General features: G+C 48.9%; 2 protein-coding genes across 14 annotated transcripts in view; one reads left to right on the top strand and one right to left on the bottom strand.

The window, feature by feature from the left end:
* LOC100357610 (protein PBDC1) overlaps positions 1-23056 on the top strand; it is a 453980-nt gene that overhangs the window by 27661 nt on the left and 403263 nt on the right. The gene's annotated exons all lie outside the window — the stretch shown is intronic.
* SEPTIN6 (septin 6) overlaps positions 1-23056 on the bottom strand; it is a 76109-nt gene that overhangs the window by 5329 nt on the left and 47724 nt on the right. For 5 of the 11 annotated variants that reach the window (XM_089324721.1, XM_070067094.2, XM_070067095.2 and 2 more), the window contains exons 6-10: positions 16031-16127; positions 11873-12041; positions 8080-8212; positions 4631-4821; positions 2275-2336 (exon numbers count right to left, since the gene is read on the bottom strand). In XM_089324721.1, coding sequence (XP_089180847.1) covers positions 2275-2336; positions 4631-4821; positions 8080-8212; positions 11873-12041; positions 16031-16127 — 652 coding nt within the window. The remainder of the gene's footprint in view (positions 1-2274; positions 2337-4630; positions 4822-8079; positions 8213-11872; positions 12042-16030; positions 16128-23056) is intronic. The other 6 variants (XM_008272933.5, XM_008272932.5, XM_089324724.1 and 3 more) reach the window with 2 other exon arrangements.

The following is a 23056-nucleotide window of genomic DNA, read 5'->3' as shown; positions in this document are numbered from 1 at the left end:
TCACACACACACACACACTCAGGTGAACTACAATTTATAGCAGGCATGGGAGTTCTGTGTTCTGGTTCCAGTTCTGCCACTACTGCATTTTCAGGCCCCTGCCAAATGCCTGCTGTACTTCCTTCTCCTACCTCACAGAACTACTGCGAGGACAAACTGGGATATCACACAGCACAACCCTCTGAAAAAGTAACAAAATGCTAAAGGACGGCTCATCTCTTATCTGATTCTTTGACTTAGTCTCCAGGGAAAGAGTAACCTAAGAAACTCTGCACTGGTCTAGGTCCTAGGCTGAATGGAAAAGCTGGCACGTTTAACGTGTGGATACTGTCCACATACTATGCACCCCCCAAAGGGTCACTAAGCACTGGGAGATAGTATCTGCCACTGTGTACTGGTCCCAAAGGAACTTCTTACCACCGGAGACCACTACTAGGAGTGCCCCAGGAACTTTCAAACCAGAGAGGAACAGTAAGCCTCACTCCGGCTGCTCGCTAGGTGGCCTTGGTGATCCAGCCCTGGGAGGAGATGCTGGCCTTTGCTGCAGATCCTGGGGAGCCAAGGCCTCCTCTGACTGACTGATGGGTCTGCTAGGGAGAAGCCTACACCAACTTACTTGGGGTCAGCTGTTGGCTGGCCCACCTGTTCACCAACTGCCTCTCATTTATCAAGTGTGGCTTTCATTACAGTTTTGCCAGAACTCATTTTGGGAATGGCCATTAAATTTACTTGGGGAAACCAGAATAGAACCGTGCCAAGCAATGTACATGGCAACCCAAATGAACTGTGATCTAATTTAGCAGAGCACATTTTCTCTGCTCTGCCCACTGAAAATGGGGAGGCAGGAGCTGGGGCCCACAGTGTGGCCCAGCAGGTTAAGCCACCACTTGCTAACACCTGCATCCCATATGAGCACAGCGTTTAGTCCTAGTCACCCTGCTTCCAATCCAGCTCCCTGCTAATGCACCTGGGAAGGCAGTGGGAAATGGAACGAGTGCTTGGGAACGAGTTCTCCATATGGGAGAACAGGATGGAGTTCCTGATTCTGGGCTTCGGCCTGGCTTGCACTTGACTGTGGCTATTTGGGGAGTGAACCAGGGAACGGAAGATCTTTCTCTCTTCCTCTCTCTCTATTCATCACTCTGACTTTCAAATAAATATAAAGAATTAAAAGGGGGGGGGGGCTGCTGCCTGCAGTGCCGGCATCCTATATGGGCGCCGGTTCTAGTTCCGGCTGTTCCACTTCTCATCCAGCTCTCTGCTATGGCCTGGGAAAGCAGTAGAAGATGGCCTAAGTCCTTGGAACCCTGCACCCACATGGGAGACCCAGAAGAAGCTCCTGGCTCCTGGCTCCTGATTGGTGCAGCTCTGGCCATTGCAGCCATTCGGAGAGTGAACCAGCAAATGGGAGACCTCTCTCTCTGTCTTTCCCTCTCTCTGTAACTCTACCTCTTAAATAAATAAAAATCTTTTAAAAACGCATATTTCCTCTTCCTCCACTCTTTGAGTCCAGTAGACAGACGGTGCTTATGCACTGCTCTCAGTCTCACTATGAATTATGTGACGCCAGGGACTGCTTTATGAACTTCTCACAAAGACCACCTGCCTAATGTCCTTGTCAGAGGCTTTCCTGAAACTGGAACTTACACACTTAAATGTAAGGGATTCTCTATAATATCTGGGGTCTCTTCACTTCTTTCCCTCTATTTCTATTATGGCTTGGGGGGGGTGGGGTGGGGCACACAGCCAAAGGAAATTTGAGAAGCTCTCAGATAAGAAACAGCCACCAGAGGGAAACTGAGAAGGAAGCTAGTTCCTGTTGGCTCTGGACATTCCCAAAACCTGGGTGGGGGGGGGTCAACATGGACTGTAACACTGAGGGACATGACTTGTAAACTCAGCTGTTTCTCTCATCACTACAGTTTAATTCCTTTTTTTGAAAGTAAGGGTTATGGCTCTTTAAGAAAAAAACAACTGCCCAAATTTAAGCCTCAAATATCGATTGCAGGATCTGCCTATGTTACCCAAAAGTTTTAGTAGCCCCCCCCCCCAAAATTGCACTCCCCCACCCCCCACCCCCACTTGCCATTTTAATCAAACAGGCAGGCATTCCACACGTGAAATCACCCCAGGCTATTTCTTAACATTGTAAGTCACAAGAGGAAACCAGCTAGCCCAAAGAGGCAACTTCGTTTAGGATTAGATGTGTGTGTGATTTGGGGAGTGATGTTCTAGAAGTCACGGCCAGTTCTATTTAGAGTTAATAAAGCTTACCAGGACCCTGGGCCTCATGCAGCATGCAGCAAACAGCAGAGTTAACTGTAAAACAGTAAGAGCTGATGAAGATGGGGTGAGCATGAGGGGAAATCAAATATTATGAGTTGACGCAAACAATGAAGAGTTAGAAGTCAAAGGAGATTAGGGGTAGCAGGTAGGGGAGGAGGGGAGGGTGGATTGGTAGGGACCCCTGAAACACTGTTATTTGTTCTTAATCTCTTTAAGGACACCCAAAGGAAAGCCTTCCTGAATATGTGACTGCATTAGGGCCAACCTCCACCTCTCAGAAGGAACGTTGCTACCACCATTTTTACCCTCCAAACTGCCACCACCGCCATCATGTAAGCAGAGCGACACAGGTCTAATGGTGGTGGTGGTGGTGGGGGGGCTTCCAAAAGTTGACCAGTTGTTCATGGAACTCTGGCAGGAGCCCAGACCTGGGGCCACTTACACATCTGGGAGGATGGAAGAGGATAGGCCCTTCCCGCTAACGTGAGGTGCCACAGACCTGGGGAAGCTTGCCATCATCAACCCACAAACAGGGCTGGGGACAGGAAAGGGGGTCTTTCTGTATGGGGTCTTCTTTCTGGGCTGGGAGGAAGGCATGGGTGGGAAGCTTGGCCTGAGAGGAATTTTCACGGAACATCTCAATAGGGAATTATTCACATACAGTTTTGTGCCAGTGCAATATGAACAAACCACACGATCTCCCAGTCCCTGTGAGCAGGCAGTGACTCTGCCCCAGGGATAGAGTTAACAAACACCCCAGGACTACCAAGGCAGCAGGGTAGAGCTGCAGGACAAATTTAGAGTTTTCTGATCTTAAAGATAGGAATCTATTCCCGCTGGTGCAACTAATACACCATGATGGATAAGTAAATATACGGTACATCCAGAGACTCTTTTCTAGCTAGCTAGATTGTGAAAAAATGAAATAAAAAAATTAAGGTATTATCAGATGAATAAAATTAATCAGTGAACTTGACACACAGGGATCTTTAAAAAGGTCATGGAAAACGTGTATTATGGAAAAATGATGCACAGACTGTTTTAAAAATTTGGACCAAAATAAATTTATCTTTTAATTTCATTTCTTCACAATCTTTTGAAACAGACCCTTATACAGTGTTAACACTCAGTAATAAATATCTTGACTAATGGGTAAAAAAATGTTCAAGTGACACCTATGAATGAGGAATCATCAGACTGCAAAAGTGATAGCCTTCAAATATGAAATATTTCACTGCTACACGAAAGTCACCGTGTTATTCCTAAGTGATAAGCTAGGCACAGAGGAAAGATGATTCTTCCTTCTAGAAAATATCCAATAGTTGAATGCAGGAACAAGTGCCTAAAAATAGAAGGTCATGACCCTGGACATCTTTCAGGTCTCCTAGGACCCTCTAAGTAAGGACACTGCTAACTGGTCCATCTGGGAGCCCCGCAAGTTACACTGCCCAAGCAACTACAGAACACAACAGGGCTGCTGGACACGTGCTTGGCGTGCTTTAGGCACCATCACAAATGTTTTTCTCTTTTTTGGTTCTGGCATGAGGAACAGGGCCACTTCAGCAGGCAGAGAGCGGGGCCAGGCCAGTATGACTGACCCACATGCTGACCACGAGAAGCCCATGATACCCTGGCCTTACCACATACTGGGAGAGATAGGATGGTTTTTAAATCATTTCTGGGACTGAGGGTGGGGGCGCACAGAGCACACTGGCATCTGAAGGCTCCCCACTATGTTCTTAGGACCCTAGACTGGGTGCAATTAAGCAGCCAGCAGGGAGGGCTAGCAAAGGGGAGGGAACTCAGCCCTGGGCTGCAGCCTCCAGTGGCAGGCGTTACGCGCTCTGGCTGCAGCTGAGGTGGACAGGGCTGGACTACAGACACAGCATGGAGGCCTGTAAGTCACATCCATTCCCTCCTGTGGGGCCGCGTGAGGGGAGGAAGGGGGTGCCCCGGCGCCTTCTACAAAACCACCATATCTTCCTCTGCCGTTAGAGGATTCTTCTTTGTGTCTCTCTTTCTCAGAACTTTGGTCTTCTCATTGCTCCTTGCCTTCTGCTCTCTGAGGGCCTCTGCTTTTCCTCTTTGCCCTTCGGCTGTCGTCTCCCTCGAGTTTGCAGGGTTTTCCTAAGCAGGCTGAGGGGAGAGGCTCGGCCTCGTCTCATCTCGGCTCCCCAAGCCCAGGGAAGCAAGGTCGCACAGGGACACTGAGACCAGCACCCAGCCTAGCTGAACAGCCCCATGGTTCCCCGCGGGTCACCAGCCCTCAGCTTCCGAGTCCTGCTCAGAGGGGGATGAGCAGGAGGAGAAAGAAGCCACCAGTCCAGGGCAGCCTGATACTTACTTTTTCTTCTCTTTGTCTCTTTTCAGAGTCTGTGAGCCTCCAGCCTGGGAACCCTGGGACTGGAGCAGCTCGGCCGCCGTCTTTCTCTGTTTGAAGGCATTCACTTCATCATCCAGGGACTTCTTCTTATCTTCCAGCTTCTTCTTCTCATCCTGGTGCAGTTTCTTGAGGCGGTCAAACTTCTCATGCAGCTGGCAGGGAAGCACAGGGAGCTCGGAGGGAGGCCTCCGCGAGCAGCCCCTAGCCCAGCTGAGCCCACGGCGGAGACCAGCAGGGCTGCAACGCTGCAGGATTCTGGGGCTGCTGGAGACATTTCTGTCTGGGGCCACCATGGTAACACCAAAAGGGACCATGCTCTGGATAGTTCTCTGCTCCTGCCATTCTATCTCCAAGTCTCTGCTCCCGAATAAGGTCAAGGAACAGTGAATTCTGCTTAATCAACCATTTCGATTAAGTCCCCATAGTTACTACTCATGGTTAATAATGTCCATTATAATAACACAGCATCCACTGAGTGCTTATTATAAGCCAAGCCCCAACTTTTATAAGCAGTTATTATCTCCATCTTATGAGGAAATAGGGTCTGAGAAGTTAAGGAATTTGCCCAAGGTCAACCCAATCTTTAAAGCATTATATAATAGGACCGCCCATATGTAAGAGGCCCTTACCTTTTCTTATCCTCTGCAATCAAGAAAGATCACCAAAGAGTGCAGAGAAAATTTCAGCAGTAGCAAGGCTTGAACTTGGACAGGGAAGAGATAAAAGGGTTTTATAAAATGGAATGAGGGGGGCTGGTGCTGTGGCTTAGCAGGTGAAGTCAACACCTGCAACACTGGCAACCCACATGGGCACCAGTTTGAGACCCTAATACTCCACTTCCAATCCAGCTCCCTGCTAATGCTCCTGGAAAGCAGCAGAAGATGGCCTAAGCCCTTGGGCCTCTGCACCCATGTGGGAGACCCAGATGAAGCTCCTGGCTCCTGCTTTTGGTCTGGCCCAGCCTTGGCCATTGTGACCATTTGGGAAGTGAACCAGCAGATGGGAGATCTTTCTCTTGGCCTCTTTTCTGTCACTCTGACTTTCAAATAAATAAATCTTTTTTAAAATTTGTTTATAAAAAATGAAATTAGTGCAGAGACCTCAGCCTTAACCAAGGAGAAGCTTCACTAGCCCTAATACAACCGGACACCCAAAGATCAGCAATAATATTTTGGCATGCCGCTGTGACAAGTGGATCAGAGAACAAGGGGCACAGATGATCACAAACCAGAACATGATACGCTCCTCTGAACAATAGGTGCAGGGCAAGTGTAATTCGTTTCACTTTCTTTGGAGGATTGAGGAGAGAATTGAGGATTCTGTGGCACATGCAGTATGCCATGAAGATCAGTCCTCCGGGTATCTGGGACTGTCACTTAATAAATTCTGGTGTATAAACCAACTTTCAGTAGTCACTTGGCATGAGGCTGTCCCCTGGGCTGCCCATGAGTTACTTTAACCTGGCATCTGTTCATTTCCCTTTTATTCATTCATCTTTGGGAGCCCCTCACCTCTCCTCCTAAAAGTGCTGGGTAACATTTTTTCTTTACAAAAGTGAAACCAATACTCTGGGTTATCTTCCAAGCATATAACGTCTTTCGCCTTCAAAAGTAAAACCAAAATAAAGTCAATATCCTCGCCACAGGCTTTGGTGATAAGCCTTGAGAATCACAGATTAAAGGTGGAAGAGACTTGGAAAGCAATTAAGTGCTTCCTTGCTTTATGGTTAGGGGTTTTGTGGCTGACGTAGGCAAAGCTGTGCCTTAGGCCAGTCGATGAGCAGGAGATGAACTGGCAGAGGACACCTTGGAGGCAATGCTATTAGGGGACTAACTATACAGGTTTGTGGACAGCTTAAGTAATGAAAGCCCCCCGACAAGCCTATCAAACCTCAGGTCAAAAGCTAGCCAGTGGGCTGGGCAATTGACATAGTGGTTAACACGCAGCTTGGGACACCTGCATCTTGTTTCCAGTTCAAGCTCCTCCTTCAACCCAGCTTCCTGCTAATGAGACCCCTAGGAGGCAGCAGGTGATGGCTCAGGTACTTGGATCCCTGTCACCCACATGGGAGACCTAGATGGAATTCTGGGCTGCTGGCTTTGGCCGGGACCACCCCTGGCGATTGAACCAACACATGAAAGGTCTCTCTCTCAAACAAGATTAAAATAAATAAACTTAAAAATCTGTGAAAACTCTCTAGAGCTGACTGTTTTTTAAAATGCGATGGAATAGACTGTCCAAGGGAATGGGAAATGCCCTCGCTGTTGATGTTTTAGCTTTCAGCAAATGACCCAGGACTGCCTGGGACCATCCTTCCTGACAGGATGAACGTAGGCTGTGGCAGGCCAGCCAAGAAAGTGCTCAGTTGTCCCTATGGAGCTCTGAACTCCCAGGAAGAGGGAAAAGAACCAGCCTGTCAGTGATAAGAGCTTCACTTGGTAGCAGTGCAGCCCAGTAGCACTTTCTGTGACAGTGGAAATGTTCTTTATCCGTGCTGTTCAATCTGAGAGTCACTAGTTGCATGAGGACTGAGCAGTGGAAATGTGGCTAATGTGACTGAGGGGTTGAGTTTTACATTTTATTCTATGTTTCAAAATGGCCAAAAGGGTAGATTTTAAGTGTTTCACTCAAAACAGTATGCAAGCTGATAACTAGTCTGATTTAATCATCCCATAATGTAAACTATGTCAAAGCATCACACTGTTTCCCATAAACATATACAATTATTATTTGCCTTTAAAAATAAAATTTTAGGGGCAGGTGTTGTGGTACACTGGGTTAAGCCACCACTTGGGACACCTGCATCCCATTTCAGAATGCTGGTTTGAGGCCTGGCTACTCTGCTTCTGATCCAACTTCCTGCTAATGTACCTGGGAAGGCAGCAGAAGGTGGTCCATGTGCTTGGGCTCCTGCCACCCATGTGGGAGACTGGGATAGAATTCCTGGCTCCTGGCTTTGGCCTGGCCCAGCCTTGGCTGTTGCAGGCATTTGGGGAACAAATCAGAAGATGGAAAATCAATCTCTTCTCTCTCTCTCTCTGTCCCCTTATTCCCTCTCCCTCTCTGTCAATCTGCCTTTCAAATAAATAAAATAACCTTAAAACAATAGAAGTTTTAAAATTCCAAAAGCAATTTAAACAGCCCCCTATGGCTAGTGGCTACCACGTGGGACAGCAGGGCTCTGGAGAACCGAGTAGCACAGGATGGAAAACATCCTGGCCTTGGGGAATAGGGGTGACAGAGACCCAGCTCTCACAGCCCCTCCCAGGACCAGCCAAGGCAGGGCTATAGACATTACGCCCCAGCCCTGCCCAGGGGCCGCTCTCCTCCGGCAGAAGCCGCCATAACAGGCTTCCTTGTCAGGTACAGCCGCCTCTCCCTTCCTGCCTAGCACCCCAGATCACGCTTACCTCTTTCTCTGCCTCTTTGAGTTCTGCTTCTTTCTCTTTGACTCTCTGAACGAACATCTGTCTCATCTCCTCTTCTTTCTTCTGCAGCTCCCCTAGGAACTCATTCCGTTTGGCCTCATATGTCTCCTGTAAACTGCGAACAGGGTCAGGTTACTCCCTCTGCCCTCACAATGGCTCCGATGTCATGAAAACTGGTCCCTGGGAATCTTCCCAGGGTTTCTCTGTCCTCTCCCCGCCACCCAACTCCGAGACAAGCACAAAACCAGAAGCACAAGACAGTCAACTCAGCACATGACAGCAGGATCACAGGGCTGCTTGGGGGCTGGCGCAGCCCTGGTGAGCTGGAACGACCTAGAGCATCTGGCTCTGTCCTCTTGGTTTACAGATGAGGAAACTGAGGCCCAGAGAAATGAGATGCCCTGCTCAAGATCACACAGCTAGTGAGAGGCAGAGCTGGGACCAGAAGCTGTGTCTCCTGGCTCTTCCTCTGGGCCCACCTGCTGCACTGCACTGCAAGGCGCCGGCTCTGAGACTGACCACAGAAATTCACTATTTCAACAACATCTGGTGGGATGCCACCACGTGCTGACCACTATGCTCGTCACTCAACATCTAGAGCCAGTAGCCACTGTGCCTGCCATCAAGGAACTCATGAACTGGCAGATCCCTGGGCTAAGGTTCCCTGCCCCAGCCTGGGCTCATTTGTAAAGAAATAGGAATTAGGCTGGCACAGAGAGCGAGAATTGTGCCCCCAAAGAAAGCAGCCTGGGTAAAGGCACAAGTGGAAAGAGAATGGCACCCTTGGAGACAGTTCAACATGGTAGGAGGGTATCAGAGCTGCAGAGTAATAGTGAAAGACGAGGTTCCTGAGTCTGGCAGGGGACAGCAGGCATTAGATACTGTATTAAAGAGTTGGACATTGGGGGCCGACGCTGTGGCATAGTAGGTTAAGCCTCCGTCTGCCATGCCTGTATCCCATATGTATGCCGGTTCTAGTCCCGGCTGCTCCACTTCTGATCCAGCTCCCTGCTGATGGCCTGGGAAAGCAGCAGAAAATGGCACAAGTCCTTGGGCCCCCTGCACCCACGTGAGAGACCCAGAAGAAGCTTCTGGCTCCTGACTTCAGATTAGCCCAGCTCCAGTTGTTACAGCCATTTGGGGAGTGAACCAGTGGATGGAAGACCTGTCTGTCTCTGTTTGTAACTCTGCCTCTCAAATAAATAAATAAATCTAAAAAAAAAGAGAGTTGGACATATAGCTACTGCATAATTTCAAGCAGGAAGACTGGATCCAATTTGAAAAGGAAAAGACCACTCTGGCTGTTGCAAAGGACAGATTTTTCCCCCAACAATCCAAGTAAGCAATGCCAGTATCTTAATGTTAAGAGCTGGTAGGGAATGGAGGAGCTGGAGGAACAGTAAGGGCAGCAGAACTCTTGGAACTTGAGAGGAATCAAAGATGTTTCCAGTGTTCGGCTTAGGCAACCACGTGGGTGGCAGTACCATCAAGTGCCACCATCAAGTTTCCACAATGGCAATGTAGCATGTTTAAAACAACAAAAGATGAATTAGATAATGGATAGCTTGAGTTGCAAGTAGGACCTCTATGGAGTGTGTGAGTGGAAAGTCCAGTATGCAACCAGATCAATGGGTTTAGAACTCAAGTTAGAGTTCAGCTTGGGAGTCATCTATTTCTAGGACGTAATTAGAGCTGTGAGAGTAGAAAGGACCAAGCTGCAAGGAGAATACCGAGGGAAAGGGACAGAGGCCCTAGGAGAGACTCCTGAGGAAACAGTAACATTTAAAGCAGTAAACTAAAGTAAATGAGCCTGCAGAGGAGGGAGGAAGCTCAGAACCGAGAGAGACAGACAGTGAGGCCACTAATACAAGAGCCAAAGGCAGAGAGTGTTTCAAGAAGGAAAACAGTGGGAAATAGTATCAAATATCATATTGTGAGTAAAGAAGATGGAACTCAATGGCCACTCTAAAATCGGTCATAAGTCCTTGATTGCTGGCCTTTGAGAGGCATTTCAGTAGAGTGCTCAAAGCAGAGGCACTGAGTTGAGCAGTAAATGAGAGATTAGGAAGAGGATGTGGCAAATACAGTCAGTCCTCTGTATCCATAGGGTCTTCACCTAAAGGGTCAATCAACTGTGGATAGAAAATATTTGAAAAAAATATGTCTGGGGCAGGTGCTGTACCATAGTGAGTAAAGCTACTACCTGTGGCACCAGCATCCCACAAGGTCTCTGGTTCAAGTCCCAGCTGCTCCACTTCTGACCTAGCTCTCTACTAATGTGTCTGGGAAAGCAGTGGAAGATGGCCCAAGTGCTTGGGCCCTTACACCCATGTGGAGACCCAGAAACAGCTCTTGGCTCCTGGCTTCAGATCGGCACAGCTCCGGCCATTGTGGCCATTTGGGGAGTGAACCAGAGGATCAAAGATCTTTCTCTCTGTCCATCTCTCCCTCCCTCTCTCTGTCTGTAACTCTACATCTCAAATAGATAAGATCTTTAAAAGAAAAAAAAAAGAAGGAAAGTCCAATTCCACAACCCCCCCCCCCCAATACCAAGGGAATGACTGACTGCATGGTGCCAAACTTCTTGATAGGGCAGAGAAAGAGCAGAGTTAAGGGAGAGTTGCTCCAGGATGAGAACAGTTACACAGAAAGCAACCAGCAGAGGAGTGCAGAGGATAACATGGAAACAGAACGACTCAGTATGGAACCAAGGCCAGAGGGAGGCGACTAAATAACCAGGGAGAAGCACGCCTCCTCTTCCACAAATGCACGCAAAAGCTGTTGGAGAAGAAGGAGACAGAAGAGTTCTGGGGGCTCCCACAAGGGAGAGTCAGGCATGCCTCCCTCCAACCTCAGCAGCTCCAGTGGTGCCTGTCCCTGCCTGTCCAGGAGCAAGGCTGCCCCTCCTGATGCAGGTGTCCCCAAAGGACTGGCTGTGCTTTGCCCTGGGCCAGCTTTCTGCTGTAATAGGTTCTCTGGGATCTGCAAGACAGTTGATGGCTGTCTTCACCCACAAAGATCCCTCCCACTTGCTTAGCGATGCCTGCCAGCTCCTGAAAGGAATCCAAGCCACAGTGAAGGACAGCGCATGGTCATTTCCAATGTAAGGTTTATGTCACACATCATGCACAGAGCTCAGACGCTTCCACCTTGTCTGCCACTCTCATCACATAATAAACTGCTTTCACAACCTCCCCTTTCCCAGAAAGCATCTTAGATTCTGATTAAAGAAATATGTTGCTGATCACTAACATCCTGTGGTCAAAACAAAACTGGCACTTGAATGCAAACACTTGGGACAGGGAATGAAGAACCTACAGTTCATCAACACACGGAAAGGGACTGCCACTTGAGTCCCATCTGGTTTTGTTAATGGGAAGGAGGGGAAAGAAGACACACGAAACCTGCAGCAGGAACTGGATAGAGAAGATGGGGCAGAGGACAGCTACAAACTGCCACCCTGGGGAGCAAGGCCCCAGCTCAAGCTCCCCCTAGCACAGCTGACTCGAGTTGCTGGGTGCGTGTGTGAGTGCACGCACCAGCCTTGCTGCTCCCCTGAGCCTCCTCCCTTCCCTCACTCTCACAAGCAGCACCACAGCGCTTCTTAAGCCTGCCACAGCTCCCCTGGACAGAGGGGATGGGCTAGTGGAACTAGCAAGTGAATGACCCCTGCTCCTCCGGTCATAGCACCCAAGTCTTGCTTCTCCTGTGAATTCTCCAGGGCAAGGCGTCTACACCACCTGGGTGGGCTCGGTTGGGCTGGCGTGAGTGGTACCTGAAGGGTTTGCTGTCAGGGTCGGTGTCCTTGAAGCCCATCTCCTCCAGCTTACAGCGGCGGTATAGCTCGTAGTGCCGGGTGTGGGTCTGCTCCCGCAGATCCTCCATGTTGACCCGAATCAGCATCTCTCGCAGCTTCACAAAGTCGCAGTGGGCCTCGTTCTCAACTGCACAGCAGGATTAGGGTATTGAGACGATATTGAAAGCAAGGCCAGCAGAAGCAGAAATGGACAAAAATGAGAGGCAGAATGTGTAGCAGTTGACATCATCTTGCAACCTGGGTACACACAGCCTGCAAATTTATCTCCTGATTCGCTTCTCTACTGGAAATGCAAGTGAAATGTTAGAAAAATGGCAGTAATGCAAAACTGTCATACCATAAAACTATCTAAGAATATGTTCAGAGCACCTCAATACAAGTTCACCAGTCACAATCTCACAGGAATGTTTGCTCTGCACCACTTTATGGACAACAGCACATGCACATCCAGCCAGCCAGCCAGCCAGTCAATAGATATTTGTGGAACCTCTGTTCCCAGTATTGTCCAAGGCACTGGAAATTTAGAAATGAACCATGGAGTCTTGCCCTTGGCAGTTTACTACTTAGTGGAAGAACAGATGTGCAAAGACAAATATAATACAATGCAAAAATCACAAAAATGGAGCTATAGCCATCCTCACAGTGAAAGTTTGGAAGAACTCCTTGGGGAGTGAAGGCTTTCCCAAAGAGACAACCCCCAGGATGATTCTGGAAGGAAGACTAGGGATTTAGCCAGTACAGAAAAGAACACTCCTTGGAAGTTCTCAATGGGGTTGATAAGGGCACTTAGCTAGCAAGCTGCAGAGTTAGGACTCAAACTCAGGCAATGAAGGGGAGAGGCAAAGGCTACAAACGGTGACGACATCTCCAAAGAATAGGGGGTGGGGGATGAGGGCACTGATAGATGACAGTGAAAAGGAAGGGTGTGGCCCAAAGGCATGACCCATCTGGATGGCAAAAGCTTCCAAGGCATATTTTAAAGGGCAGGTAATAGCCTGACAGTAGCAATGGTGATCAGGAGAAAGTGGACCCCACTTTCTGGCATGCATGAACAAGCTCCCACCTCGAGAGAATGTGGCAATGATCTATATATGGGTTGAGAATGACAGAGATGTGTGACCAAGTCATAGCAGGACCAAGTCATAGTTTCCAGCTAGAACAGAAGGTCTTGAGCAGGCATGACTGCACTGTGTGAGATGTGGCGTTTGGCCTGGCCATGTAGGGCCAGTGGGGAACAGGTCCAGGCACTCCAGATTCTGGCTTGCAAGGGCTGGGAGAGGGTGATGTGGTAGAGAAGGGGTTCTGGGATCCAGGATCAGGGAGAGTTGTGGCAGACTGCCTTGCAGTCATCAGAGTAATCTTCTCAAAGCTCAACTTGACCCACATAACAACCCCTGTGCTTAGGGAAGCGGTGCATTTGAGATAAAGCTCCCTGCTGTCCTAGAACATGGGTTAATATTAAAACTGGCATCAGGGGCTGGCACTGTGGCGTAATGAGTAAAGCTGTTGCCTGCAGTGCTAGCATCCCATATGGGTGCCGGTTCCAGTCCTGGCTGCCCCACTTCCGATCCAGCTCTCTGCTGTGGCCTGGGAAAGCAGTAGAAGATGGCCCAAGTGCTTGGGCCCCTGCACCCACGTGGGAGACCTGGAAAAAGCTCCTGGCTCCTGGCTTCAGATCAACCCAGCTCCAGCCATTGCAGCCATCTAGGGAGTAAACCAGGGGACGGAAGACCTCTTTCTCTCTCTGCCTGTCCTTCTCTCTGTGTGTAACTCTGACTTTCAAATAAAATACATAAATCTTTTTTAAAAACACTGGCATCAGCAAGACAAATTCTCAGGATCATGCTACATTCCATCTGCATGTCCATCTCCAGACAATGCCGCCTAGTACTCAGTCAGAAGGTGGGAGAGTCCAGGGCCCCTGCAGGCTGCCCAAGCAGCACACAATTTCTGCCTCATTCAAACCCAACAGTCAACACAGACTCAGAAGCAAAGCTTTCCAAATGCCCCTTGTTGGTTAGGTACAGGGTAGCTCAGGTCAGAGGAAATCACTCATTGGAGTCATGTCTGCTGGCTTCTCTTCCTCTCACCTTGGATTCCTGTCTCTTAGACCACAAAGTCACCCCAAGGTGGGACCACTGCTCTGGAAACCATTTGCAAGTGTTCCTGGTGGAGCATCTCCAGCCCTCAATGGCAAAGAAGAACACAGTTTAGCACACTTCTCATCACTGGAATAGTCCTATCTATTGAAAATCCAGCTATTTCCAGAGGGTCTTTAGTGTGCCCAGCTTTGGTATGTGATGTGGACAACTCACCAGCCACTGTCAGCTGTTTGCCCAGTGTTAGGAAGGAGCTTACAGAGAAGCTGCCACACTATCACATGAGGCCCCTGAGTCTGTGGCCCAGTTTACAGCTGTAGACTCTGAGGACCAGAGACCTCTCCCACCCATGGCAGTGTCTAGGCCCTGTCTTATTCACTGCACCAACTAGTCCCAAGAATAACTTAACATGTGTCAGGCAGACCACAAATGGAACATTCTTGAGTGAGTGTTTATACATTATGTCTGAGTTTTTTAAAGTTAGGAAGCATAAAAAAATGCATGAAATGTGGAGGGGACTCAGAGGTTCATGGAAATGGAATTAAAAGATAAATTTGGGGCCTGGCGTTATGGCACAGTAGGTTAAGCCACTACTTATAACACTGGCATCCCATATTGGAGTGCTACTTCCAGTCCTAGAAACTCTTCTTCTTTTTTAAGGAGAAGAGATACATTCATTTATTTATTTGAAAGGCAGAGTTTACAGAAAGAGACAGATATCTTCCATCCGCTGGTTCACCCCCCAAAAGGCCTGAATGGCCAGAGCCGGGCCAGTTTGAAGCCAGGAACCAGGAGCTTCTTCCAGATCTCCCACATGGGTAGCAGGGGTCCAAGCACTTGGGCCAACTTCCACTGCTTTCCCAGGCACATTAGCAGGGAGCTAGATAGAAAGTGAAACAGCTGGGGCTTGAACTAGTGCCCATATGGGATGCCTGCATCTCAGGCAACAGCTTTACCACTATGCCACAACGCTGGCCTGGCAACTCTACTTTGACCCAGCTCCCTGCTAATGTACCTGGGAAGACAGCAGAAGATGGCCTAAGTACTTGGGTTCCTGTCACCCACCTGGGAGACCTGGAAGAAGCTCCTGACTCACTCCTGGCTTTGGCCTGGCCCAGCCCCAGCTGTTGCAGCCATTTGGGGAGTGAACCAGCAGATGGAAGCTCGCGCTCTCTCTCTCTCTCTCTCTGTCACTTTGCTTTTCAAATAAATAAATCTTGCTTTTAAAAGGGTAAATTTACTTGGGTGAAAAATATTTTTGAAACTCATTCATTTTTTTTGTAATGCATATTATCCATGAACTTTTTAACAGACACCTTGTATACACAATTTAGAGAATTAAAATAAAAAACCACTAATATCAATGTCTTCACAACCCAACTTAAGCATTAATAGCACCTTAGAAACTGCTGGTAACCCTTCAGTCTTAGGCCTGCCTCTCCATCCCCTACCTGCTCTGGCAATGAGACTCATCAACAACCTTGACTCTGTGGTTTCTCATAGCTTTGTCTTTCTTTACAGTTTTACCAGTGTACTGCTAAAAGTCTGTCTCTCTCTTGTTTAGTGTTGCCTACTTCTGGAATTGCCATCAATGAATCCTACAGCATGTACTCTCTGATTGATTTAGCTCAGCACTATGTTTCTGAGACTCATTCACGCAGATGTAACTGTAGTTCATTCACTTCCCTTCTGCATAATATCCCATCACATGAGCATGTCAGTACAAAGAGCACTGCTGAAAGCATTCTGGCTCACAGATTTATTTATTTATTGGGCTGCTATGCATGCTTTCTTGCACATGCCTTCCTACCTTGCTTTTGTTTTAGGAGAGCTTTCGCCAGTAGAGACGAAAGGAATGAGCTCACATCAGAGAATCCAGGTAGGCAGCCAGAGTTTGCTTGCTAGCGCCCCCTATGGGCTGTTTGAGATTCAAGCTACATGGGGACAAGTTAGGGATTTGTCATAGACAGTGGCTGGGGACAAAGAGACAGACAGAAGGTGCTCCTTTCTCACTTACCCTGCACAGTGCCCCAAGGGTACTGCCGAGCCTTCATCATCTTGTTGCCTATTTTCAGTTCTTCTGTGCTTCCAATGACAGCAAATGGCAGGTGGGCCTGAAACAGAAAGCAAAAACAAAAACGTGGGATTGCAGAGAAAGGCACTGAGTATGCCCTAAGGGCCTCTGGCCCCTGCTCTGCAATGCCCCTCAGTGTCATCATCACCAGGCTCCCGGGCTGCGTGGGGGCATGTGGGGGTAGACGGGGGCAGGGGGTGGAATCAAGAGAAGAGGACTAGTCCAAGTTTCCACGCTCAGAAATGCCCAACAGAAGCTAACAACCACATGCACAGGGCACGGAGAAAGAGAAAATGAGCAGAATAACAGGCAGATACAGCGATCAGCAAGCTGTCCACTTCTAGCTGCTGTTGAGAGAAGAGCCTTTGGAATGTGAATGAATGGGATGAGGGGGTTAGGTGGGACACAGAGGGTGCAGGAAAACTAAGGGGCTAGGATCACTGGCCCTGTGCCCCTTCCCTGGAGGGTGAAAGCCCCAGCGTAGTGTGTCCCTCAACCACACAGCTGGTTGAGCTGTACTGTCCCTGTTTTCATCTTTCCCTGCAGCAAGGATCATGCTTGCACCTAGAGAGCAAGTCACTGAGTGTCCACCCACATGCCCATGGCTGTGCTCCGTTCTGTCTGGGATAGTGTAAGGGAGACAAAAGAACTGGGGGATGGGGGAGGGACGGCAGCCGTGTGGTGCTATGGCATAGCAAGTTAAGCCTCTACCTGCAGCACTGGCATCTCATATGGAGCCTCGTTCAAATCCTGGCTGTTCCTCTTCCCATCCAGCTCTCTGCTATAGCCTGAGAAAGCAGTAGAAGATGGACCAAATGCTTGGGACCCTGTACCCACGTGGGAGACCCAGAAGAAGATCCTGGCCCAGCTCTAGCCGTTGCAGCCATTTGGGGCATGAACCAGCAGATGAAAGACCTCTCTCTCTGTCTCTCCCCCTTTGTCTGTAACTCTGCCTCTTCAATAAATAAGTAAATCCTAAAAAAAGAAAAAAGTGGAAGATCTACTTACCCTCTAAGAGCTTAAAATCATTTTGGGGAAGCCACACCACACCTCACACACACACACACACACCCCAAGTCATACGAGATACCATGGACCCAAATGTAGGATCTGCTGCCCCCTACGTAGTAGGCACTTAGTATCTACTGCTTGAATGGCAGGGGGAATGGTGGAAGAAAGAACAGCTTACAGATGAGGTGTGGAGCCTGGCTGTGAGGTCAGAGAAGAGGGGAGCCGCCCCCATTTGGGAGTGAGAGGCCTGGAAAACACTCACAGTGCCCTGCTCTGCAGGAAGCCAGCCAGATGGAATCACGGAATAAATGCTGTTGACAAATGGGTGAGCCCAGGCGGGGCCTTCCACGGGCAGGTAAGGAGTCCACTGGAACAGGCTTTCTCAGCCTGCTTGGAGAAACAGGCTACAGTCTCTGGCAGTCTGACCCATTTGCTCACTCATCCATTTCACAAATATTTACTTAGCAGGGGCCAGTGCTGTGGTGCAGCAGGGTTAAAGCCCTGGCCTGTAGCATGGGCATCCCATATGGGTGCCAGTTTGAGTCCTGGCTGCTCCATTTCCTATCCTGCTCCCTGCTAATATGCCTGGGAAAACAGTAGAAGATGGCCCAAGTACTTGGGTCACTGCATCCACATGGGAGACCCGGAAGAAGGTCCTGGCTCCTGACTTCGGATCAGCCCAGCTCCAGTCCTTGCAGCCATCTGGGGAGTGAACCAGCAAATGGAAGACTTCTCTCTCTCTCTGTCTCTATCTCTCTCTGTAACTGTTTTTCAAATAAATAAAATAAATCTTTTTAAAAAAATTTACGTTGGGGGGGCCGTCACTTTGGCGTAGTAGGCTAAGCCTCTGCCTGCAGCACTGGCATCCCATATGGGCACTGGTTCGTGTCCTGATTGCTCCTCTTCTGACCCAGCTCTCTGCTGATGTGCATGGGAAAGCAGAAGACACTGGGCCCCTGTACTCACGTGGAAGACCCAGAAGATCCTGGCTTCGTAGAGGCCCAGCCCTGGCTGTTGCAGCCATTTGGGGAGTGGACCAGTGGATGGAAGACCTCTCTCTCTCTCTCTCTCTCTCTCTCTCTTTCTCTCTCTCTCTGTAACTGACTTTCAAATAAATAAACCTTTTGTTTAAAAAAAATTACATCACTCCTACTGTGTGCTGGGCATTAAGGGGAATACAACGTTGAAAAAGCAGAGGGCCTGCCTCCAGAGAGCTATAGTTTAACTGGAGGGAAAGAGGCATCAACAATACAGTAAGATCAGGCTCAAGGGCTGGGGGAACCCAAATTGGGGGCAACCAACTTTACAGGAAGTCAAAGCAGGTATCACAGAGTAGGTGGTAGCAATGGTACTAATAGCATTAGCAGCTACAGAAGCAGTAGCAGCAACAAGTTACGCATACAGAGCCATAGGCACTAGGTAGCAGGTACTTTACAATGCATTATCTCATTGAATCTTTATGAAGTGGGTACTTACTATCCTCATTTTACAGATGAGGAAAGTGGGGGGGCTCCGTGACTTGCCAGCAGGCACACAGCAGGAAGGGACAGAGCTCGGTGCACAATCCGCCCGCCCCTTCCATTTATGGGATCGAGCAGCAGATGTGGGCATGTTACGCCCTGTGTAGAACTGGCTGGCTGTGCAAGGCCAGACTGAAGGAGGCAGTTCGATTCTGGGAACTCCACAGCGTATCTGTTGTTTGTTTAATCTGCTTGGCCTGTGATCTCACAGCCAAATCCTCCTTTCCACTCCTTTCTAGCTCTGGACCTCGAGAAGGTTCTTCAGAGTGGAAAAACACAGGATTTCATCAGCGGTGCTTCCCCAGGACGGCCACGGGTTCCCCCAAGGAGCTTGGCCATCAGCTGAGGCTGCTCCTCCTTCACTCTCCTGTCTCAGATGATCATCTCTGGTCCTCCCCAGCCCCTTCCAGCCCACTGAGTGTCCTTAAATAGGGACATGGGAAAGAGGGGAAGAGGAAGCTATGGATATGGAAGGTGGCTGTGGGAAAGGTCAGCCCTAATAGAATGACCAACGGAGGTGACACACGGGGCATCCCGGGAGCCCTAAATTCCCGCAAACACTGCCCAAAGACCTGAGCATCTCCAACTTTACTAGCTGGCTTTGCAGGGACACACTCAGGGACTTCAGACATGTCAGAAGCCTCAAATCCACCTCCAAACACTTTCTGGGAAAGTGTTCCCCCTGCAGGGATGCCAAGGCTTCAGCCACATGACACTCCGAGGGGCAGTGCCTGCAGAAGGCTAGACCGAGGGAGGAGGCGAGAAATAGAAACCATGTCACATCTTGCTCTCAGCTGGAAGTGATGGAGGAAGAAGGTGTGTGAAGTGGGAGGTACTTTTCCTCTGCGCTCAAGACAAAAAGTGGAATAAAACCCAAGAAGGAAATAAAGGTATAACAGATGTCAGTCTTCCCTTGGGCCTGTTATTCTTATCATCAAGAGATTGCTTCCCCTCTTTCTCAAACGGCTGGCACCGGATTCCTCTAGCTCTGTCTCTGCTCTCAAATACACAGCCCCCACTAAATCGACTTCAGAAGCCTCCCCAGACCTCCCACAGCACACTACTTTGCAACTGACATCAAAGTCCGCTTTGCTAAGCATATGCAAAGAGAGTGTTCCTGGGTACTCCCATTTCATTTGCTTCTAACAACAGCCTTCCAGGGCCATAATTACAAACCCCATTCGTGATTTGGAGGAATTGGGGCACAGAGGGGTTAGATGAGTCACCCAAGTCCCTAACCCCAGGCCCAGTTCTTGCCAGGGAGCAGTGTGGCTGCCTGCTTCCCCCAGCCACCCAGCACTGGCCTGAGATCCGCTCCCTTGCTAAATGGCATCTGCTTGAAGTAAGCTAACCATGACAGGCAGGAAATCATGGGGGACCAGGCTATGTGTCCTGCTGCTCTTTGAGAGACAGATGGCTGTGATACCCAGAATGGAGTTGAGCAGAGCAGGGAGGAGATATACAGCTTCCAACGACACCCCTAGCTCCTACCCATGGCATCCAAATCTGAGGCTCAGCTCTCTGCTTTTATTTTTGTTGTTGTTGTTGTTTTTGCCAGGTCACTCCAAGAGACTGCCAGGAGTGACTTTTTTGTAGGTGTTGGCCCAGAGAGGAGACTGTGACTGATGCAAGGCGGTGTTGCTGCTGAAGTGCAGACAGGCTCTCGTGGAGACAGATTCCATATAACTCTCATTCGGATCTCCTACGGAGAGCCCGGGTAGCAGGTGTCCCCATCTCAGAAAATTCCAAAAGGTGGTCTCAAGCCTCCCCTTGCAAATATGTTCCCAGATTCACTACCCATCTGCGCCCATTTCATAGTGCTACAACAAAATAACTAAGACTGGGTAATTTATAAAGAACAGCAATGTATTTCTCATGGGTTTGTAGGCTAGAAAGTTCAAAGTCAAAGTTCTGGCATTAGGTCTGATGAGGGCCTTCTTGCTGCATACTCACATAGCAAAAGGCAGAAGGGCAAGCCAATCAAATCCTACATGAAGGGTTTTTTTTGTTTTGTTTTGTTTACATTTTTTTAAACTTGAAAGGCAGAGAGAGAGAGAGAGAGAGAGAGAGAAATCTTCCATCCGTTAGCTCACTCTCCAAATTCCCACTCCAGCCAGGGCTGGTCCAGGCTGAAGCCAGGAGCCAGGAACTCCATCTGGGTCTCCCACATGTGTGGCAGGGGCCCAAGGACTTGAGTTGTCAGCGGTTGCCTCCCAGAGTGAGCATGAGCTCAAAGCCGGATTGGAAGTGGAGGCAGCACTCAATCCCTGGCACTCTGATGTGGGATGTGGGTGTCAAGTAGCAGCTTCACCGCTGCACCAAACACCCACCCCAATGCTTCTTTTACAAGGGCCTGCATCCCCTACACAAGGGAAGCAGTCCTCATGGCTTAATCACCACTTCTTAATATTATCACAGGGGCAACACGTGAAATTCAGAGGAGCATATCCAAATCACAGTACTCCCTTTATTGGCTGTGTCTAACCTTAGATTCTTCTTGGTACATCTTTTTTTTTAAAAAAAAAAAGATTTATTTATTTATTTGAAAGGCAGAGTCACAGAGAGGCAGATGCAGAGAGAGAAAGAGAACTTCCATCCGCTGGTTCACTCCCCAGTTGGCCGCAACGGCAGGAGCTGCGCCCATCCAAAGCCAGGAGCCAGGAGCCAGGAGCTTCTTCCAGGTCTCCCACATGGGTTCAGGGGCCCAAGGACTTGGGCCATCTTCTACTGCTTTCCCAGGTCACAGCAGAGAGCTGGACTGGAAGAGGAGGGGTCAGCACTGTGGTACAGTGGGTTAAAGCCCCAGCCTGCAGCACCTGCATCCGATATGGGTGCTGGTTCACAGACCCAGCTATTCCACTTCTGATCCAGCTCTCTGCTATGGCCTGGGAAAGCAGTAGAAGATGGCCCAAGTGCTTGGGCCCCTGCACCCCTGTGGGAGACCTGGAAGAAGCTCCAGACTCCTAGCTTTGGATTGGCTCAGCTCTGGCCGTTGCAGTCATCTGGGGAGTAAACCAGCGGAAGGAAGACTCTCTCTCTCTCTCTCTCTCTCTCTCTCTCTATCCCCCCGACTCTACCTCTCTCTGTAAATCTGTCTTTAAAAATAAATAAAATAAAATTGTCAGTTCATGCTCAGCCAGGCTTTAAAAACAAAAGGAAGAAGAAGAGGAGCAGCTGGGACTTAAACCAGCACCCATATGGGATGCCAGCCAGCACTGCAGGCAGCAGCCACACTACAGTGCTGGTCCCCATCATTTTTTTTTAATTTATTTATTTGAGAGGCAGAATTATAGACAGAGAGAGAGACAGACAGACAGTAAAGTCTTCCATTTGCTGGTTCACTCCCCAAATGGCCACAACAGCCAGAGCTGGAACGATCCAAAGCCAGGAGCCAGGAGCTTCTTCTGGGTCTCCCATGTGGGTGCAGGGGCCCAAGCACTTGGGCCATCCTCTGCTGCTTTCCCAGGTGCATTAGCAGAGAGCTGGATCAGAAATGGAGCAGCCAGGACTCAAACTGGCACCCATATGGGATGCTGGCACTGCAGGCCAGGGCTTTAACTCACTGCACCACAGCACCAACACCCATGATGGTAGTGTTTTGATTGTGCTTGGCTTCTGCCCAGGGTGGACAAGCGAAAGTTTCCCAGGTCTTGTTGTCCCTGTTTCAAGCTCCTACTGGCAGCTGAGAAAGATCATTACCTAATTTTCTCTCAAGTCAAGCCTTAGTGATTCTTCCAAAAGTATAGATGCTCCTTGACTTATGATGGGGCTAAGGTACAATAACATAATCATAAGTTGGAAATATCATAGGCTGAAAATGCATTTGAATCCACCTAACCTACCACATACCCTAGCTGAGCAACACAGAACTCCATTAGAGTTTCACTTGTTGCCCTTGTGGTTATGAAGCTGACTGGGAGCTATGGCTGTTGCCACTGCCCAGCACTGCAAGAGAGGATGGTACTGCACACGGCTAGCCCAGGACAAGACACAATTGCAGATTCTGAAGTATGCTTTCCACTGAAGGTGCATCACTTTTCCAGCATTGTAAAACAGAAAAATTAAATCAAACCATTCTAAGTAGGGGGTCATTTGCACATGCAAACAGTCAAAATACCATTGCTGTCTCAGGAGAAGGGATGGGCTTGTACCTGTGGGTCTCCCTGTACCCACAATGCCCAGCAATGTGCTCTCACTCAGCCCAAATGCCCTTTGTGGGAGTCAACTCCAAGACCTCAAAAACGGCCAATCAACTGAGCTTAATTGAATAATTGGGCTTTGCCCTGGTTCCTGGTCAGGATTTGAGATGTTCAAAGAAAAACATTAAATTTAGACAATTTAGCAATTTTAAATATTAAACTCTACTATATTAACCTTGAGAGAGATCAGAGCACAGGTTGCAAGTTGCATGCAAGAAACTCTCTCTCTCCCTTGTCTG

This window comes from Oryctolagus cuniculus, chromosome X (genome assembly GCF_051225735.1).
Source record: "Oryctolagus cuniculus isolate XC-2025 breed Fujian yellow rabbit chromosome X, ASM5122573v1, whole genome shotgun sequence".
Lineage (NCBI taxonomy): Eukaryota > Metazoa > Chordata > Mammalia > Lagomorpha > Leporidae > Oryctolagus > Oryctolagus cuniculus.
The sequence above is the reverse complement of the archived record's forward strand: the minus strand, read 5'-3'. Positions and strand labels throughout refer to the sequence as shown.